General features: G+C 35.3%; 1 protein-coding gene across 1 annotated transcript in view; it reads left to right on the top strand.

Annotated features, from left to right (window-relative positions):
- Nucleotides 1-22355, top strand: part of POLN (DNA polymerase nu) — an 85925-nt gene that overhangs the window by 57596 nt on the left and 5974 nt on the right. Inside the window, exons 20-22 of the mRNA XM_021535632.2 lie at nt 2125-2235; nt 5897-5975; nt 16539-16606. Of these exons, the coding sequence (XP_021391307.2) occupies nt 2125-2235; nt 5897-5975; nt 16539-16606 (258 nt within the window). The remainder of the gene's footprint in view (nt 1-2124; nt 2236-5896; nt 5976-16538; nt 16607-22355) is intronic.

Raw genomic sequence — 22355 nt, 5'->3', positions numbered from 1 at the left:
TATTACCCATCACTGTATGGGTGAGTGCAATGACAAGGACACATAATTCACTTCTAGTTATGAAAATTGATAGTATTCATTTTTTGTACTTTGTAGGGTCTCAAAGTCTACTATAAGTATGAACTGTCATTGTGTCACACATTTGCATTCTGTTGTTTATTAATATTGCTCGAGAAAAGTGAAGTTAACCAAACATCCATTTTTAGCTGTAATTAAGCCAAACATAACATACCTAGTAAAACATTACACATTTATTATATATTTATTATATATTTACAATAACTTAGCATTCTTTTCTTATAAGTGAATGAATTTCAATAAACAGACTTCTGCGCAAGAGAATCTGGTTTATGAGTTCAGTAGACAGGAATGTCATGATTAATGTTCTAAAGTCATTGAAACACACTTGTCTAATTACTTCTTACTCCTTCTTACACTCCTGCCTATCAACCATTTTTAACCACTAATGGTAGAAGAACAATCTGTTTAGGTTGTACAAACTTTAGAAATCTGCAGCAGATCAATATTATTTAATATTTTTCTTGTTAATCCACCTTGGATTCTAACTTCTCAACAAAAGCATTCCAACCTATTGGGCTCATTTTCTCAACTTATCTGAAGTTCAAAGGTGAGCAGTACCCTTCTGATTAATATTTTTTAAGTTTTATGAATGATATTGCATGTAGACATTATAAGCATATGAATAATTCTATTATGAGGAAGATATTTGTTAGTGTATATATTACTATACTGCTGTTGTTTTTTATTAAATTATTGACATATTGAAAAGACCACATTAAGGCCTCATTCAGGCATGGATTTGCAGATTAATCATTGACACCAGGCACCTTCTCTGCCACTGTTACACAAATGATGGTGTTTGTTTGGGAATACTGCTCAGTAATGTGGAGTCATGCCTCACAGGAATAAGGATATTACAGTAAATTTAATTTTACCTAAGAATACAATTTTTCAAGAATTCCATCTTTAAATAGTGTTCTTCATGGAAAGTGTTAGTTAAACTGGGGAGCCTGATTTGTCAAAGAATACCCTAATTTCCAGATAGTTCTGTTTCTTGTTTCAAAACTGGTATCAGCACTCCTGGAAATGCACTAATACACAGAAAGCTGAATTAATTCATCCTCTGCACACAAGCGTGGGTATATGTTGTCCATAATAAGGTGATAACTTTTTGTTTGAAGAGGTCTCCTCACCACTTGTGCTTGTACAGCAGAGGACATGGAAATTCAATCTGAATTTCCATGGTATCTAACGACAATTCATGGGTAGTCAAGGTGATCAGAAATATAAAGAAAAATTTTTTCAAGATGTATTTTTAACATGGATGGTTTTTCATTTTTCTTAAAATAAGAATAGAAGTTTATTTTTGAAGATAAGCTAAGTTTTGTGTGTGTTATTTTGACAAGAGGAACCTCACATCTCTTTTCCTATCTCAACTCCTCTCACTTGCCCTCCAAAGGGGGTTTCTTTAGGAAAATATGTCATTAGGCCTAACATAAAGCCTTAACTGTGTTTTTATATTTCTTTTAAACTAAAAAATCCCACCACACTAGAGTTGAGGAAGTTTGGCTGTAAAAGGAACACAGAAATACTATATAAAGAAAACGGGGAAAAAAAAGATAACTTTTCTTCCCCCCAAAAAAACTGTTTTAAATTTTTAGGAAATATTCATTACTGATTTAATTATTCTACAAATTGATTTTTCTTTACTATTCCCAAGTAAAGTATTCACTATGTGGAAAGCTCTAATTATGGCTGCTAATAGATAGCTAATTCTGCTAGGTATTTATAGTTTCATCTCCCACAGAGAGAGTTTGCTGCTTTATCAGTAGACATTCCTAAAAAAAATTTAACAACTTAAAGAACTAAAGTTTTCCTTGTATAATATGTACCAATCCTCTGAATTAAATAGTACTTAAACCAAAAATACAATAAGCGTTGAAGGTTTAAATAAGCTCTGACTATTTTCAGAGGACAAAATATTAAAGTGACTCAGGCAGCACATAATTACAAATATCTGTATTATCTTCAAGAAGAATTTTTTAAATCTAATTTAAATCCCTCTATATCACATAACAGTACTTTTTATTTAAATCCTGCAAGGTTACGTGGTTTCCATAATGGGACGCAAAAGGCCACTGGCCAATATCAATGCACAGGATTACAAGCTGCGCACTCAAGCAGAGAGGCAGGCTGTAAATTTTGTTGTTCAAGGTAAATATCTGCCTCCCTACCTTCCTGTCTACCCACCTGTCTCTATCCCTGCTTGCCTTTAGTGGGCAACAACTCTGATAATCTCTGAAGAAATACAGTAGTCTACTAGAGTAGGCGTAAGTTTTACTGTGAAAAAGAAGTTAAAATTATATATTCCATCTATCTTGGAAATTGCCAGTAAACAGAATAATATAGCAATAATAATGATAATAACAGCAACAGTATAAATGTTCTAATACACTAGAGTGCTCTGTGATAGTTAAATGTAGGTATTGATACAAACTACCTATAGACAGAATATCTAGAATTCTGTTCTTCAGGTGCATTGTTTCTTTAAACACTTTCCTTTCTAGTTTTTATAGTCCATTACTCCAGAAGGCTTTCTCTGATTCTGTTCCTTACAGATTCCAGCTTTTATTTTGCCAGGTAGCTTTTGTTTCAGAAATACAAAATGTTACAATAATTGTGCATTGTTATTATTTGTTCGGAAATCCAGCTCATTCTTTGCAGAAATTTCAAACTTAATTCTGTGGAGGGCAAGAAAAAAGGTGGTTTTTTCCACAGAAGAATATTTAACATATAGATTGGAAATGTAAAAGTCAGAATTTTGTGCTCACATGTTAGTCAATCTGATGCAATAACATACTCTGGTCAAGTCACTTGGGGCTCAGGTGTGTACAGGATTTAGTCACCCAAAGGGGAAAAAAACCTGAGCTGTCAGCCCAAGACTGAGATGCCTCCTACCTTCATGTTCCTTAGAAGAATTGTTTTTTTTAATTGCATGATGCTGACAGAGTTTTCTTTAAGTTACCCTGGAAGTGTACAATTTACAGGCAAGGAAAAAGTGCTTTCTAGACCTGGTGATGGCATACTCCTCCTAAAGTTATTTGAACTTTCCTTTTGGAAATACCACTTTCCTATCCAAATATTATTCATTTAATGTTTAATTTTAAAAATTACTTAAGTATTTATGTCATGTTTGACAGTCTTTGAGTACTGTCTCTGCAAAGGTACCTAGAGAGCTAGAATTCTAATTCTCATTCTGAGAGTCCTGCAGAGCACACAGTGTAGCACTAATGAAGAGACCCAGCTCTCTGAGCAGCATTTGCTGTGTCCATCTGTCCCAAGAGATGGAGGAAGGTTGTCACAGGACTGTCTATGGAACACTCACTTCTATATACCTACAATAATAAGATTGTCAGATTTCACTGTCAGTTCAAGTGATACTGGAGGACAAATCTGATGAAAAATAACGTAATTGTTACTCAAAATGTAATATTAGAAGGTGTGGTGAAGCAAGGATTAAAAACTCTAAAATATTCTCTATTCCCAAATTTTATTTAAAAAATTCATTCTAGACTACCATGATGTTTTAATTTTAAGATTTCAGCTATAAGATAATATTTGAAGACCATAAAAACTTTATAAATTATAAAACCTTTTATCACATTTAGTGTACTAAACTGCATTTAATATGTATTTTTTAGTTATACCTAAGAGTCTAATTGATTTAAGTAATTTACATTTTGATTATGGTAGCAGCAACTGATAGCAGAACACTTCAGATGCATGGCAATATTGAAAGAAATGTAGAATTGCAGCTTTGAATTATTACAATTCGGTTTCTCACTCTTCTTTCATAGTATTTTTTCTCTTTTTGAATATTTCCCTGTTCAATCGTTTTTACCAATGTACAGCATATTATTCTTCAGTTATTATTCAGTTGTACCTTATTCCTGTAGAGCAAACAGTTCATTTTATCTTTAATTATTTATAATTATTTTCTTTTTAAAATAGGATACCTCTAAAAATTATATTTCAGTAAAAAAAATATTTGAGAAGCCTTTCAAATTTCATTACTCTACAATGTTTCAGAAAGAATGTATCCAGAACATATCTTTTGTGACTGACTAAATGCTCAGTATAGTTTTATCCTCACAATCACTAAGAAGATATTTACCTGACCTTTGCTGAAACATCCTTTCTTACCTATTATATTAGTTGTCCCTTTTTGCAATGTGTTGAATAATTTGACACATCATTTGAACAGGAAAACAAGACAGGTGTTTGAGGCCAAATCCACAGTCAGACATTACCGCCTCCATCATCAGCTGAGGGTCTGCACTGGGTACAGTTCATGAGCAAAAGAGAGTCTCAGCATGGGATCCAGAGGGGGCAGTTTGTCATAGGTGACTGTGGAGGAAGAAGAGATGTTAAGCTTTTGTCCTTGTTCTCTTAGATCGTCTTCCCTAGCCAGAAGGGCCCACAGTATCCTGGGGGACATCAGGCACAGCCTCACTGGCCAGTCACTGCCCCACTCTGCTCTGCACTGCTGTGGCCCCTCCTCACATCCTGTGTGCAGTTTTGGGTGCCTCAATATAAGGACATCAAATTGTCAGTGTCCAGAGGAGAGTCACCAAGATAGTGAAAGGTGTTGAGGACAAGACTTAGAAGGAGCAGCTGAGGTCCCTTGTGTTGTTCAGCCTGGAGAAGAGGCTGTGGGGTGACTCCATCACAGTCTGCAGGTTCCTCAAGGGGGGAAAAGGAGGGGGAGGTGCTGAGCTCCTTTTTCCAGTGACAGCTGTAGGACCTGAGGGAATGGCATGAAGCTGTGTCAGGGAGGTTTGTGCTGGATATCAGGAAAAGGCTCTTCACCCAGAGGGTGGCTGGGCACTGGAACAGTCTCCCCAGGGTAGTGGTCACAGCATCAAGCCTGACAGAGTTCAAGGAGTGTTTGGACAATGCTCTCAGTCATATGGTTCAGATTTAGAGTCGTGCTATGAGCAAGGAGTTGGGGTGTTGGACTTGATGATCTCTATGGGTCCCTTCTGATTGGAGATTTCTGCAATTCTCTGATTGCCTCTCAGCAGAGTACCCTTGTCACTTGGCTACCTGGCTGTTCTCTGCTACTGTTCTGAAATGTCAGAAAAAATTCAAAATTCATTGAGTTACAGGGTTGTACAAAAATGACCATGATCTAGGACATTTAGTGGGTCAAGGAGGATTATGGCTTCCACTCTTTACTCAAAGGATTGTTTCTATATTTTATCAGATAAATCTTTTGTGTAAAATGTTTGGATCAGAACAAAGACCTTCACCAAGCTGCAGGCCTGGAGAATTATTCTGCTGCTTGATGGCCAGAAATGTGTCATTTTTTCTATGACATGACGCTGTTTTATGCACCATTGCTCTTAACACTGTAATGCAATGAATAGGTTTTACATATACATGGAAATATGAAAAAGTGCAAAATTAAGACTCCAAATTGAAATGCAGCACTGAAACAATGTTCTGACCTTTTGTGACATTAAACTTTAATTGATTAATAGATAAATTTTAATTAAAGCTTAGAGATAGATAATTTTATACCTTTTTTAGAGAAAGCAATTTTTCAATGTATAGTCATGAATGACAAATGAACCTTTAATTAACACATGATTTCATATTGTTATTTTCTAGTTTAAATTAACATGTAATTACTTCCTCTGTTATTTATTAGTCTTATAATCTGTTTCACATATTGCATTAATTGGATCTGCTAGTTTTGAAAATTCTTGTAATTCAGAATCTTCTGATATTTTTTGTTCCTATGCCATAGTTCCAAGAAGAACATTTTCCTTTTGCATGCTTTAAATTAAAAACAGGTCACTTTCTTTCATAGGCTCTGCAGCTGATCTTTGTAAAATGGCTATGGTGAAGATTTTTGCCTCTATTGTCATTTCTCCAACTTTAACAGCCAGGTTAGTAATGAAAGAATGCAAAACTGCTTGCCTTCAAAACAAAATTAGTTGAAATGATGTGTTTCTGGCATTTTAAGCAGCTCTAGAACTACCATGTGTACCTCTGAATCTTTTAACAAGCAAGGACATGTGGAATGGTTTTATACCTTTAAAGTTACATCTTTGTGCTTAAATGGCTGGATCTGTAAATGCACCCCAAGACGTTGAAATGTTCCAGGGTCATTTAAACTTGGTCAGATCTAATTCAGTGGTAGTTCTGCACCTTTGAAATCAAGCCCACTGATCATATCCTTCCTGTATTTGAGTGTATTGTACAGTGGGAATTGAACATTCAATGGGCTGGGGAAAAAAACAGGAATCAGGAAACCAGTGCTGAAGCAAAATAAATGAACATTTTTTTATTCTTGTATAGATGGCTTTTCTTTAAAGAAAAACTCAGTCATCATGATTCTCTTCTGTTGTGACTGCTCAGAGTTGGGTGTGAGATCACAGAATGTCCTCAAAGAGCTTTATGTCAGTAGCAGAAATAATGAAATCTACTTTTCCTGTGGAGAAGTTGGTCCAGATAGCCAGTGATCATTATTATTTGCTGCAATAGAAATAGACTTTCAAATCAAACATGTAGAAAAAAAAACCCAAATAACTGGTTTCTCATCTCTAGTAATGCAAAGACTTTGGAACAAATCATCCACTAGAACATAGATTGGTGCAGTAAAGTTCAGACAAAAGCAGAGTAGTGCAAGTAGGGCAGAACATCAATGTTTCTGTTGTCATCTAGAAAGGATGATAACAATTTAGCTATAGAAATCATGCATTGAGGACTTCTCTGGGTGTGTAGCTCAGTACAAAGAAATAGGTTTTGTCCTTCTGAATATACTTGGCAGTTATGGTATTATCTAACCCTAGAAGTACTTTGTGTGTGTTAGTGTGTGTATTGTTTACGCACAGCACTGTTGTCTTACTTGATCAGTGTTTGAAAATACAATTTCTAATTACGAATAAAAGTTCAATTTGTTGCATTAAAAGTAGTTGGACTCATTCCTATGCTAAAAATAGAACACCTTCTGAGTGGCTCTTAAATGTTCTTGCAACTTTTTAAGCAAAATACCATTGAACTATTAAAAAAAAAAAAAAGTTGCCCACTAGTTCAAATGTGAAAAGGGAAATTGTTCTTTGGTGGAGATCCTGCCTTCATTCAGACAATGATACATTTATGTATTAAATGTTGGATGATGCACTATCACATATTACATTGTACATTTTCAGGCAGATTGTCAGCCCTGATTATAATTCATTTTTCTACCTGAGTTGAATGAAGAGCCCAGAATCTGTCAGCTGTGGCATGGATGAAAATTTCTGTAGCAGCAGCAGGCACTACTGAGTTAGATGAGTGATAGAGGAGCAGCCAACAGCTTTTAGTGGAGGAGGCAAGTGGAGGTGGTGCAAGGGCAAAGAACATACTACATTCTGTAGTTCCTGCCTGGCACACGGATCTTCTTTAGGTTCAGCAACTGCCTGTTTCTTGTAATTCTGAGAAAGCCAAAGTTTTTTTGCTACTAATATCATGTCTGATGAGACTTGTGAATGTTTTTTCTCTTGACAGAAAATTTTACTTGGGTTTTTCTTTCTTAAAATTATTTCTTTTAAAGAAGTAATGTCACCAAATGACTAAGGAGGTAACAGACATGGGGAAGTATTTGAGCTGTACATGTTGAAATTCCTGGTGTTGTGAAAGCATAGGGGAGTAGCTACACCAGATAACAGAAAAATATCACTGCCTATCCTGCTTGTTCCTATCATAAATGTCACAGCTGGGAAAAACCAACACTGCAAGGGCATTTAAAAAGGATAGACTGTTTTAAACAGGGGTTTTGAGCTTCTGCCAGCCATTAACAACTGGATGGCTTTGCTAGAGGGGAGTGTTTTAGGAGTCAATAATGGCTCCTTACTGTAATATTTAGTAGGTACTTACAGACCAGGCTTGTCAGAAAATCACAGTCAATGCCTTTGTAAATTCTGTGGACACTTCCCTGCTTGTACAGTGGCATTTGAAAACATCAGAAGGATCTTGCCAAAAGAATATAGGACTGAAACTTGAAATACTGTGTTTCTGCTTGTCTGCCAGGTGACATACAGTTAGTTATTTTTTCAGTGGTCTGTTTCTTGGTTTTCTTATCAGTCAGGTCAGGATAATGATTCTAACATCCTTTATAAAGCCTTTTGAAAAATATTGTTGAAAGGAAGTGTGGACATAATTGGTGCTATTGTAACAGTGGGAATGTACAGTAGCTCCTCCAAAATGAGAAATATAATCAATCTCCTATTATCACTCCATGAGATCATATTCATTCCAAAGATAGCACGCTACTATCTTTTCCTCTATCTTCATACTCCTGTAAGTATCTTTATTTCCCTGTTAGAATTTCTAATTTTGGAAACAGGGTTTTCACTTTGAACAGCATATCAAAGAGAAATATCATTTTTACATGCTTTAGAAGTGATTATGATAATTTACCCTGGGAGACAGTATCCTATTAAGCATAGCTAAGTTTTGACTAACATTTTGTCTTCCTTACCTTAGAAATAGAGGAAAAAATAATTCCAAATAAGGTCTTACAGTTTTTAGTGTTAGTTTGCAGGTATGTTTGCAGTCTTCACTCTCAACACTGCATTAATTGTTCCTGTCCTGGAGGCTGTTCAGCACTGAGCAAGCTCTGATCTAATAGTGTGAAGCTTCATTTTTGTGTAACTAGCAGTCAGTAGATTTTCAGTTATTGTTTGCACATATGATACTGTATTTGGAAGTCAGGAAAGGTGATCAAGTTACATTTTCATGATGCTTCATCAGAGAGGTGTTCTCCACGGTGACTGATAATTCTGTCAACTCCCAGTCCCATTTTCTCTTTATGTTTCTTTATCTTCTAATTCAAATACTAGACTAGCAGCTTATGCAGTTGACAATAACAAGCCAATTACTTGGAGACAATTTTACATAAATCAGGAAAAATAGTATTAAATGTAATATATATGATACAGATCTACAGTATGGGTTGACTACTGGCATGAGTGTTAATATCTCTGCATTTTCTGTGGTGCTGACTAGAAATCAAAATTGTTCAGACTTCTACTGTATTACCTAGATCTTTCTTAAGATGTTCTGCTGCTGCTGGCCAAGTTGCTCACTGAAAATGTGCTGCTAGCATAAATTATTGAAGTGCCAGCTTTTACCCATCTGATGCAATCCGCAAAGCCTCCTCACAATGCTTCCTGCAGGCAGATGATAGCAGAGAAACTTTTGAAATGAGATCAAGGCGTACAGTAGCAGCTAAAAGAGAGATTTATGGAATTGATGAGAGTGCAAAGGTGAACTTGGTGAACTCAGATGGTTGTAGCTCTTTTCTGTGTTTGAAACATCACTGCAATGAGGGTCACATGGAAACTTGGTGAGAAACAAGGGTGCTGTCAAATTGTAGAAGAATTGCTCCCTATAGCATTCTTTGTTCGTATTATCATTTTGTAAGCTGAAGAAGCACTGATATTACCCAAAGTCTACCTGGTATTACATGGACTTCTCAGGGTCTCAACAACATGCACATGAATTTTAACAAGTCCACAGAACTATTGAGTAATTTGGTGTGACTCCACCAATTCTGCTTTTGCATGAAATTATTGCTCCTTCAGGACTGGACTTGTGCCACAAACACAGAGCTTTACTTCTCAGCATTTCCCAGTTAAAGAGACAGGTTCAACCACAGGCCAAATATAAATGAGTAAGCTGAAAAGGAGAAACTACCAGAAAATAAAAGCAAATTATTTATTTTCTTGGTTGCTCCCAGCTGCTTTTCAATAGCAGTGGATGTTGGAGTTTTGTATGTCTTCCTCAAGGAACACCTTAATGAAACTAATGATTTTCTGTGCTGGTGAGCTGTAAATACAACTTACTTCTACAGATAGCTAAATTAGTTAGAAACAGCTCTTATTGTTCCCAAGAAATTATTCATTTATTGAAAGTGGCTTTCAGTTTTAGTATAACACAAGAATCTAACAGCATTTTTATAAGGTGTGTAGGGATTCAATAATTATTACTTTATAAACTGCTTATAATGTCTCAGATTCATACAGAAGGGCATATTAATAAACCCAACTTCCTGATTGTGTCATAGTTCCATAAAAATAAAGTAAGTGAAATTCTTAGTGCTGCTGTTCTCTGTGTTAATCTTCTTTAATTTGGGGCATAAAACTTACATCCATTTATCTGTTTCTTCAGGAGTTAAAGAACTGTGTTTTCTCATGTCTCTTCTCTAGCAGTTAACCAGGATTTTCAAATAAATGCTTTTTGCTCTGGTATTCTGCCCACAATTCCTACTCAGTATGTGTCCAAACTTTCTTAATGTATTAACTCTAGCAAAATGGTTAACTTTTATCTTTCGCCTGATACTGGAGAAATTGAACCACAAGGAAAAGATAAGTTTTGGATTCTGCTTGAGAGAATAAGATGGTTGTTTCATAGACAAATGCTTTTGTTTCTGTATCAGAAGGAAACTTCTGAGGTCACATTGCACCCTCCATAGCTGTTGTCTAATATGTAGCTCTTGGCCTCCCAAAGTAGCCAAATAACATTAAATTTCTATACAATCTGTAACTTAGAAAAATCATCACTTTTCTCAAGCAGCCAAAGCAATATTTTGCATGTATCCACAAGATGGTGAGCTATTACCTGAACACTTCATTCTCAGTGAGCCAGAGCAAATCAGACTAATTTATTCTTTATAGAAAGAGCCAAATACATTTAAAATGCTGAAATATCACAGCCAAAAAGGACATGCATGGTTTAGCAGGTTTTTCACTCTTCCTGTATGTCAGACACTGAACACAAATAAATATATTTCATTTATAAAACCCTTTTGTAGGTCACCTTTTAGATTTGTATGTTTTCAAACATTTTGGATACATGCAAAAATTCTGTTATCTTTAATTAGCCATCTGTTCAGTTTCCTCTCTTTGTGATGTAGCTGCTGAGAAAACCCATTTCACAGGCTAGCTGAATTTTTATGGTTAAAATGTTAAAATAATTGGGTCTTTATAATGAAAACACTGAAAGAGGTAGCTTAAAGTTAATGCAAGTAGCATCTATTCAGTCATGATGTAACCTGAGCTCTAACTTTAATATTACAACATTAGGAATACACATAGGTGCAGCTTCAAAAAAAATTTAAAAAGGGAAAATTCTACAAAATATTACAATAAGCTAATAATCTTGTTTCTTCCTTACATGACAATAGGAATTCTGTCCACTGGAATCTGTGGGCTTCTGTGAGGAAACAGGGCACAATTAAACAACAGGTAGTGTTAGTAGTATCAGAAAATAAATTAATCATGCTTCAGTGTTGGGAATGTAGATATTTCTAAGGGGAATTGGATCCCGCTTCCATCTGGTCCATTAGCACTGAGTGTGGCCAGTAGCAGATGCTCCAGGAGGGAGGTGTAAGGTTTGTAGAGAGTAGCCTGTCTGACTGCAGATTTTCATCTTCCTCTGCTTGTGGGGATGAGTCTGAGTTCTGAAACGTAAGATTTAAAAGTCTTCCCACAAAATCATTGCATGTCATCATTTCTTAAAGTTCTTCAAATCCGTGCAAGTGTTTGTTGCATGAGCAGCCTTTCTGTTCTTTTTTTTTGGCAAAGTGTTTAATTACGTGCCTTTCAAGTCAATACTTTATTTTATTAGATATTAATTTATTGTGACTGTGTCAATTTTTCATGTGATTAATTTTTTTTTTTCATTTAAAAACATGAAACATATTTCCATTTGTTTTTTGGTTTTGATAGATTGAGTTTTGCTTTTTTTTTTCCATAGTCCCCCATTTGTCTGATTTAAAAATACCTTATTTTTTTAATCTTTTTTTCCTAACCACTTAACAGTTTTTATCCTTTTTGGGTTTATTTTTGAACTTTTTACACATAGCTTTTAACTGTGTACTCACATATCTGCAATTTTGAAGTCTCCCATTATGCATTTATAGATTTAAAATTCAAAACAAAAAATATGGTGTTACTACTTGGATTATTATTCTATTGACTGATTTGCTTATATCAAAAAAGGGGAAGAACATAGGATGAGAGACAAAGATATTAATATTTGGGATATAAAGTCTGATACTGTTGTATGATCTTCATTTCACTGATCAGAGTTATAGTGCTTTTTAAATAAGATGAAAACCTTGTGAGAATAGAAAATGAGAAATATTTTGAAAATATTTTAGAGGATATTTTAAACAAGTATTCCAAAGTATATTATGCTACCAAGTGATCGTCAATGCCCTATTTAAAGCAGCCTATTTTTAGTAACTCTTCAATGTTTGTATTTTTATTGTTCTTATGTAAATATTTAACTGCTAACATTGTTTTAAATTCTCAAGATTTATTATAGTTTTTTTCCTCTAAAATTTTTTATTCAAACCAGTAAGTTATGATGGATTTCAAATAATTAATCTTCTTTGCTCCTTCTCCAAAAACCATCCTTTTGTTTTAGGAAATATCTTGTTCAAATATGATTTAATTTTCATTATATCTTCAAGTTAGAAATAAATTATGTCATTTGTTGTGGAAATTTTACAGTGGAGTCCTCTAGAATCAGACCTGTGACCTCATCCTGAACCACTTTTTTTCTGAAGATGTAGGCATGTCCAACAGGAATCATCTTAAACTTTAGTCTGAGCTCTCAGCTTGGCTCTTGGTTAGAATAAGATGCCCTCAATTCCTTAGAGAATTATAGTATCTGTTAGGTTGGAAAAGATCTTTAAGATCATTGAGTCCTGCTATATTATGCATGATGATGATCAAACCCTCTTTTTTAAAGCTTTTCCAGTTGCCCAATTTTAAACCTTATTTTAATTTATTTTCTATTTAAATTCTTAAACCAGACAGCTCAATGTAATAGAGAATCACAGAATCAGTTAAGTTGGAAGATATCTCTAAGGTCATCGAGTCCAGCTGTTAACCTGGCCAAGTTACCTGGCCAGGTAACCTGGACTGCCAAGTCCATCACTAACTGTTGGTAGTTTATATTTTATATTATCTTTCTACACACCAATCTGGACAGCTAAATCATGTTATGCTTTGTGTTGTTAACAGCACTAAAAATTTCCCTGGTGATGCAAAAAATATATCACAAAAATGTGCATAGGTTTAATCTCTGTCTAACTTCAGGTAGCTGTTTTGGGAGGTGGCACTGCCACAAATCCACCACACAGAGCTGGGGTTTTCCAAGTGTAGGTTCAGAACATCTAGGTCAGAACCAGCCTTAGTCCCTTGTCTGTAGAAGAAGTGTGAATTTAATTAGTTTGAGCATCTCTTGGCACATTCTAACATCCTGAAGCGCTGCATGCCACTGTTAAAAACCTTCTGATGAGTACTACTATGACAATCTTGTCTTTCTTTTTTCCCCTCTCCTACACTTTCCTCTTCTAGTGAACATACCTACACTGGAGCTTGCAGCATGTCATGCCACAGTCACTATCTTTTGAGTTTACACAGAAAGTTGTTTCCTTTAATGATAAAGAAAAATACAATTGCTCACTAATAAGATAACAGCTGTTTTGTTGAAGTCAGTTCAATAGGGTAATTATTTCTAGGTATGTGAAGTAGTCATGGAAAACCTTGCAAATTTGTACTTTAGAACAGAGGAGTCCAGACCCAGAATATATTGATTTCCACTAACAAACAAAATCCTCATTAGTTATTTTATTAGACAACTGACCTGATGCTATGGAAAGGTATGCTCTTAACTGTATGGCTTCATAAATAGAATACTGTGATAAAATCTATTGAGAACAGTTTAATTAGTTTTGGCATATATAATTCATGAATATGATTATGATACAGTAGTAATAGCTGGGCTGATCCACTGGAGCCCTGAGAATTTAGTCTCTGTGTTGCTTTATAGGAAAATGGAAGAATGATCAATGTAGTGTTAAGAAAAGGAAAAATATCTTCTTTTTAAAATTCTATAGTGAGCATAATAATCTAAGATGGCTATTGTATGCTGGGCACACTAAAGTGGTGTCAAAAACCATGTTCAGACTGGCAGTCACAGGAATATTTCTGCATTTGAAGGTCCAGGCTGTAGCACTATTTCTAGTTCCACACCACTGGCATGCTCAGATGCAAGTCATGTTGTTCATCAAAGGAAATCATATGCGTACTCACCAAAAGTGATGCCTAATTTTTATTCAGGCAAGAACATAGTTAATAAAATATTAGTTTCTAAATAAAAGGCATTATTATGATCTGTGGAATTAAAAATATACTAGTGTCTGCCTGATTTGCAGTTTCTAATCCAGTTGGCCACACCTTTTAGCACAAGATAATGAGAGGAGCTTGCTATTGCAATAATCCTTCAAGGTGAAGAGGACTCAATTAAGCAAAAGTATAGGGGCTTTTTTCAAACCTCTTTCACTCAGACTATGCAATGGCTAGGTAGGTGCATGCAGGGGAATGGTGAAAACTGTAAATTTTGAATGTACAAATTGCTTTGATTTTTTTCTTTCATCTTTATTGATGTTAAATTGAATGCTTCCTTCTGTGGAACAGCATATTGCATGCAAGTGTTATTACTTGAGCAAGCCTGAAAAAATACAGGTGGCCTTGTACTGTAAGACCAGAACTCATTATTTGCTGTGAAATGTGTAAGAAGAGATAAAACATCATCAAAAATATCTGTCTTGTTTGATGAACATTAAGGAGGAAATAGTGTGTACTGTTTCATTATTGGCATCAGTCTAGGAAATCATGTTTAGTGTTAATTAAATCTTCTATAATATCTTTCATTTGAACACAGAAGTGTATTAGAAATACTCATATCTTAGATCTCAGAAATATTATTCCCATTTTCTGAAGGCATTGATTAGGAGAGCAGCAGATCTAGACAGAGAACCAGCAATGCCAACTTCTAGTTCTGTATTTAGCAGACAGAACATGGTCCTGAACTTCAAATGAATCACAAGAAGTGTAAGATGGGGCAGATGTAACTCTGCAGCTCCATGCAGCTCCTGAGTTACCTGGCAATGCAGCTGAGCTGATGGGCTGTGATGTTCAGGATGATGTGAGTGAGAAACAGGCTCCTTTAGCCATGATGGAGAGCTCAAGGAGCTGGGCTGCATTCAGCAGGTGAACTGGAGCATGTAGAGTTGTATCAAGTCTATTTTGCTGTCCAGAGAGAAAATTTCAGTTAATTTTCATTGCTTTTTGGACACATATAAGGTAGCACTTAATTTTGGTCCAAACCTGCTCCTCCTGTTTTACTTTTAGCATGGAGGTGAGGTTCTTACAATGCTGAGAGGTTTTCAAAATCCTATTCTTTCATTCCTAAATACTGATTAAATTATGATGAAGTTTTTATGTATATTGTAAGTTCTTCTAAGAAAAGACTTTTCCTACCAAATATTCAGCATATATGGTGCTTTAATCCTGACTGAAGGCATAAGACACTATTCTGCAACAAACAATAATCAGTCTATCATATTTTTATTGCACTAATTTAATAAATGCAATTATTTTCACTTATTCCATTGATTGACTGTTTATTCATCTTTAATATTCACTGTTCTGATTTATACCTTTTGCATGTCATTTCAATGGTTATGAGGATACTCTTGTTTTAATTAATTTACTTGAATTAGAAATTACAACTTTTCATGTAACTGTGTTCTCTTGATACACATGATCCTGGTCTTTTAATCTATTTCCTTTTTTGTGTACTGTGTCCTAATTTCCTATTAAAAATATGTTAATCTGTTTCACTCTGCCTCTGACTGTGTTGTAAGTGACTAATAATTTAAGATCTATTATTAGAGCTCACCACACTGTTAGTCAATGTCACACTGTAATTTAAGGCAGTGTGAAACTATCTTAAGAAGCTGTGAAAAGTAATAAGTCATAAACATATTGATGTTTCAGCCATTTGTAAAGAATTGTTTACTTGAATAACTGCTATTATTAAGAAAAGGAATTAGGAAAATTTAAATTTAATAATAAAAATTTATTCTAAATTATGGAATCATGGAATGGAGTTGGAAGGGACCACAGAGACCACCTTGTTCAACCCCCTGCCATGGGCAGGAACACCTTCCACTAGACCAGGTTGCTCCAAACCCATCCAACCTGGCTTTGAACACTGCCAGGGATGGGGCATCCACAACTTCTCTAGGCAACCAGTTCTAGTGCTGCCTCACCACCAGCACAAGAACATCTTCTTTATATCTAATTAAAAAAAAACATAGTCTGTCTCCATAATTTCTTGTATTTTTCTGCACATTATGTTGGTTTTAAGTGATACCTTGTCATGTCATCAAATCCCTGAATGACATTTATAAAGCTGGCAAGCACAATTTGGATTTACAACTGTGGCCTTCATGTTTCCAGAATATAGGGAGAGGCAATTCTTAAGTCCATTAATGATTTTTTAATTTTCTTTGGATATTTATTTTCACTTTAACTTATCCATGAATGGAAAGCACTGTTAAATTTTTTTTGCATATATTATCTGATGTCTCTGAAATTTTTCAGGTTAATTGCCCAGATCCATGATGAATTGTTGTTTGAAGTAGAAGATTCTCAAATCCAGGAATTCTCAGGTAAATACAATCTCTCTTTCTCTTTTCCTCCCACCCATTTTTTACTCTCTATATCCTGTGATTTCTCAGAGAATAAAGAACTAATGTAGTGAAAAGAAGCACATTGATTCTCACAATTAAGAAAATGTACACGAAGCATATTTTTCTGAATGTTTTCCACCACTGGCTCTTATGTAGATAAAATGTGATATAGTATTTTGGGATTAATTACCATGGTTATTTGTATTTAGTTTTTTATCAAGATTTTATAATTTACTGTGTGAACCCTGTAAAAGTAAATAATATTTCCTACAAGGTTTTAGAAGGAAATAAACCAATTTGAAGTACTTTAGATTAGGGGCTGTTACATAAAGAAGTATTCAATTCTTCATGTAAGATTATACTGTACTGTATTTTCTGTGTTATTTTACTGCATTTTTATATTAAGAAACCTTTATGATGGAACTCTCAAGATTAAGGTAAGTAAAAGTTTGTGCCTATGTTTTGATCCTCTCATCTGGCTTACTTCCAGACATTATTCCCTTAGCCTGAGTTTGTCTCAGCATCTGGTACAAATTTAGCAAGCAAGCAAGGGCACATAGCAGACTGTTGGGCCTCTTCTCCAGTAAGTTGTGGGTTTATTTCTGAAGGCACCAAGTGTTTATTCACCAACATTGGTCTAGTTTGAAGCTCAACAGTATGTTTGGCTAAACCAATTAACATAATGTCACAAATATTTTAAATGAACCAATACAAGAAATATTTTCCATTATAGCACAAGCATTTAATAAAAAATTAATTTCACCTTCCCATGCTGTGTTCATTTGAACAGTGCAATCTTCTACATTAGTCTCATTTCATCACTGATCCCTCTTGTGAGTATTAGTTCAAAATGAGAGCATTAAAACTCTATCTAATCTAAACAAATTACCTGGGAAATATTTCAGCTCAATATATCCAGGGCATTGCTATGAATTAAGTTAATATATTAACATTTGACCTCTAAATACAGGAGTTAAAATCTGATTTAAATTTAAAAAAAACATGCTACAATTTATTGGAGATATCTGTTCAGAAAAGGTAATGTCTAAAATTGACATAGTTTCAGAGTTAGGAAGCATAGTGTACTGAAACACATCTGTAGGACAGCATAGAAGGATTTTTATTATCTTATTTTGCTTCAGTTTGCATAAAGTAGAGTGCTAATATTATACCCAAAAGATAAAAATTATTCATGATTGATTATACATATAGAAAATCATAGATTCTGCCCCCATTGGATCAAATTCAGATCTCCATTACTAGTCTGAATTTTTAGCAAATTCAGAAAAATCAATATTTTTAAAAGTGTAACAGAAAAAAACCTCTATCATATGAATAATAGTAATACATTATCCCACTATGGAAACATAATGACTGAAGGCTTTTTTCTGAAAATGCAAAAAGAGTGCAGTTCACATACTCAAGTTTAGCGTATGCACTGCACAGTAATTTGCTGGTCTCCAGATCTAGCTGGAGAGTGCAGAACAAATATACCTATAAATTCTTTTTTTGTGCCTCAAAGTTATAATCCTATAATTGAAGTTGCTAAGATGGCCTTTAGAAAATGGACCTGGGCAGCCTAGGGGTGTGAGATACCTTGGAAATTGTCATTGCACTTAGCATAGGCTCTCAAACTTGAGTGTTCAAGATGGAAGTTTGATTCATTCTGCTGATTGAAGATTGAGTTTTCAATTTGTCTCTACTTTGCCCTAAGAGTCAAATAAAAAATGAAAATTCTGCATTACAGGAATTTTCAGATATACTCCTGTCAGAACAGAAGAGTGGCAACTTGTTGTATTCTTTACACAAAAAGACCAACCTGAGACATTGATTTCCTTCCTTTTTATTCATCACTGGGAGAGCCTTACTTGGAATATTGCATCTGGTTCTGGGCTCCCTAGTACAAGACTGAAGCAAATGCAAAAAAAGGTGACAAAGATGATGAAGGGACTGGAGCATCTGTTCTACGAAGGCAGGCTGAGACACCTGGGACTGTTCAGCCTGGAGAAGAGAAGGCTCAGGGGTGCTACTAATGTATAAATCCCAAGGGAGTAGGCATAGAGGAAGTGGTGGTGCCCAGTGACAGGACCAGGGGCAATGGGCACAAACCCAAACACAAAAGGTTCCCTCTAAGGATCAGGGAACACTGTTTTACTCTCCGGGTGACTGAGCACTGGCACAAGTTCCCCTGAGGGGTTGTGGAGTCTCCATCCTTGGAGATGTAAAAAAAGCCATGTGGACAGGGTCCTGGGCAAACAGCTCAAGGTAGCCTCTCTGAGCAGCAGGGCTGGATCAAGTAACCTCCAAAGGTTCCTTTCAACCTCCCTGACTGTGTTTTGCAAGTAGTTCTACTACTGATAGAAGAACAAATCCAAGGTGTCTTAAACAGGTTCAAAGCTGGTGATTCTTCAGTCATTAGTGAGGATTTTGTCTGATCTGAATAGGCAGAGATGTCCACACTGGTGTCTCACTTCCAGTCAGCAGGACAGGACGTGCCAAAGCAGATCTCCCTATTGTCCCAGTCCATGGTGTGAACTGTTTCAGTTCACATCACAGAGCAGCCTGAGAACAGTTGACCTACATTCCTTTCAGACGAAACTAAGTAGGAATACTCTTTTCTCCTAGTATTTTCCAATTATTTCAGGAGCTGCTAAGTAAGGTAATGATTAGATATCTGAGCATTAAACCAGAGTCAATTGGTTGTGTTCTCCTAAGTCATTTAAGTGTTATGAATGGTCAAATACAGTTTTCATCTCTTTACCTAAAGTTCTTTCATTCTTTTCTAAAATCCTTACTCTTCTTGCGTTTATTTGCCAATATTCTTTAGCTGTCAGCTTTGTCTTTACATATCTAATGAGCTTTTGTCCATTCAGAAACTTTAAATTACAGAATCTGCTGACTTGCAGTTTCCAGCCTGCAGTTTAATGATCCAGAGAGAAATCTCAGTTGTACAGTCACAAAGCTCAGTAAAGGGAAAAACGTGGACTTGAAGCTAAAGAGCAGTGTTTGAGGGTTTTAATGGATTACACTTCAGTGCTGTGTTATTCTTCTGCTTTTAATGTGATCCAAGAAGTACTGGCTTACTATTCAGCATGTTTACATTCTGATTCCAGTCATGCTTCTGACCTATTTTTTCAGGAAAGCAACAACAAATATATGTCTTTTTTTTCTTGTTTGTAGAATGAAGATTAAACTTAAAATATTTTTAAGACTTACAAATGAAGAACATAAAAGTAAATAGTATTATTTCATTAGATCATAATTCAGGGTATAAGCCTTCTCAGCAGCATTTCCCTAATGGAAGAGTCTCTTTTGAATTGCTTCACAACATTAAAATGTCCATTTGCTTCTAAGACTCTCTTGAATGGCAGCTGAAAAATGCCACAAGGATTTGTAATATTGGCACTTTGTGTAGGCCTTCACATGCTCCAATAAGAATTTTCAGGACTTTACAATATACAGAAATCCCATTTATAGTGCATCTAATAATGCAGAGGGGATTTGGAATCTTTTGCATCTAATAAACTGGAAGACAAGCAAACAAGCAAAGTGGGTTTTTTTTTCTAGATCTACTTCTGCAGAAAGTACTGCATAAGGTGGGTCATCTCAAGGTCTCATCTATATTTTGGAAGAATACCTTCTTCAAAAAGAATCCATTGCCCACAGTTTTATAGTACAAATATGGCTCACTCTGAATGGACAAGGCAGAACATCATTTATTTGTAATAAGGTTTTGACTGCCCAAGCTTTGACACACTACAAAATACAATGAAGCACATACTACTCTGAATAGTGCAATTTTCATCAAAGATATGGCATATCATTTCCTTCAATTCTCTGTTTAGGGCAAGAACATGACAGCAAAAGAGCTTTTTAAAATCCTAATTTCCTATTAGAGGGTGCTTGGGAAGTTCAAATCAAAACATTTGGCAGAAATTCCTTTTGCTTGGGCAGAAGACTCTCAGCTTTACCATCAATAATCTGCCTGGTTTCTGGCCAGCTTGCATGTCTGTCTTCCTCACATCTTGAGCTCTCCAGCAGCCCAGGAAACAGCAAGGCAGATGATATTATGGGAATGCCAAAAACTGGGTTCTTGGATCTGAGAAGGCTCAGTGTTTCTGAGTCCTGAAGTCTGTGTAATCAGGTACACTGTCTGTCCTCAAATCAGACTGTGAGTCTGTGTAGAGACTCTGGAAGAGTATTTAGGAATGGCAGAACCCAATTTTTCATTTTCTGGGCACTGTTTCTGACACTGGTGCTCCACACTATGTTTGAACTGCCACTTTGCCCTTGGATTATGTTGAATGCATTACAGCTAAAAGGGGGAACACACTTTGTGGTGAAGAAAAGCAAAAATTTTTTTTTTTTTTTTACACTACAGGGATACTTGTAGTTAAAACTGTAGAATCTGGCTTCTAATGTGTGTTCCATAAATAGCTGGTGAGTTCGAAAGGTGAACTTTGCCAGTGGCAATTACTGTGGATTCTTCTATCCCTTTGTCTCTGCTTGATTGCATCCATTAGTGATAATTAAATGAAAGATACTTGGTACTTGAAATAACATATTTTTGTAGAAATAGATGTATTCCAGTGCTTTGTGTTCAATATCACAGTGCATTAGAGTAATTTTTAAAGGTGTTTTTTTAGAATTCACTTATAATTATACAGTACTGATAGAATTAAAGAATTTCTGCATCTGTTTGTATTTTTGGTACATGTGCAATGTTGAGTTTGAAAGAATTTTTCTAATATTTTACCAGGTATAAAATATTTCATCTGAAATACATACCTTGAATTTAAGAACACTGAAAAAAACACTCAAAACAAAAATAAAACCAAAAAAAACCGCCCACCTAAATAATAACACAACAAAAAAACCCCACCAAAACAACAATCAATATAAATTAAACCTATTTATGTTGGTATTAAGCTCACTTGCTACCTAAAGACTAGTATCTCTGTTTTAACATCTGCCAGTACACATTTTTGTTTCACATACAGATTACATGAAATTTCACTTTATTCTGCTACAATTTTATGCTTGCTTGGTACTGAGGCAGCTGCATTAAAATGTGCACAGGTTCAAAAGGGGACTGCAGTAACAGAATAACAAAAGAATGAACTGGTCATCACAAGTTAGTGACATTTTCTGTCCTCTGAGCTGCCATTTTCTAACTTGAAAAACACTGGTGCATAAACTAAAGATGCCTCTAGATAGCTTTCAATTTGCAAAAGCCCCTGTTCCATAGATCATATGTCTGGCCAACTTTGGCATGTTTCTGGAGTCATAATTTCATAGGTGAGTGCACTTGAAAAATGTCTTCAGTTCGATAGGGACAAATAAGCTTTTGTTCCACAGCAGGCATGCGTGTCTTATCTTTGTTCCTATTCACAGCACTTTCAATAAGCATATTTATTCTGGTCAGTATCAAGAAAATCTAATACATATTAAAACATATGTTAAAATTTCAGTTCCTCTATAATATTTTTACTTTGCTGTCACCATTTTTTATATGGACAATATTTTAGCATGCATATTTAGCACTTACAAAGCATTTCAAGATGAGTATAATCAACAACTCTCCTAATTGCTGACTATGGGTTTTGAGAGATAACTTGCAAAGATCAGGAGAGCAGCATTTTATTGCAGTACACGGCTGGCTGTAAAGGAACATTTTAAAATTAATAATTTATGTGCCCCAGATATACTAGATTCTTGATTGAATAGA

The sequence above is a fragment of the Lonchura striata genome, chromosome 4, assembly GCF_046129695.1.
Source record: "Lonchura striata isolate bLonStr1 chromosome 4, bLonStr1.mat, whole genome shotgun sequence".
Classification (NCBI taxonomy): domain Eukaryota; kingdom Metazoa; phylum Chordata; class Aves; order Passeriformes; family Estrildidae; genus Lonchura; species Lonchura striata.
This window is presented reverse-complemented; position numbering and strand designations above follow the sequence as displayed.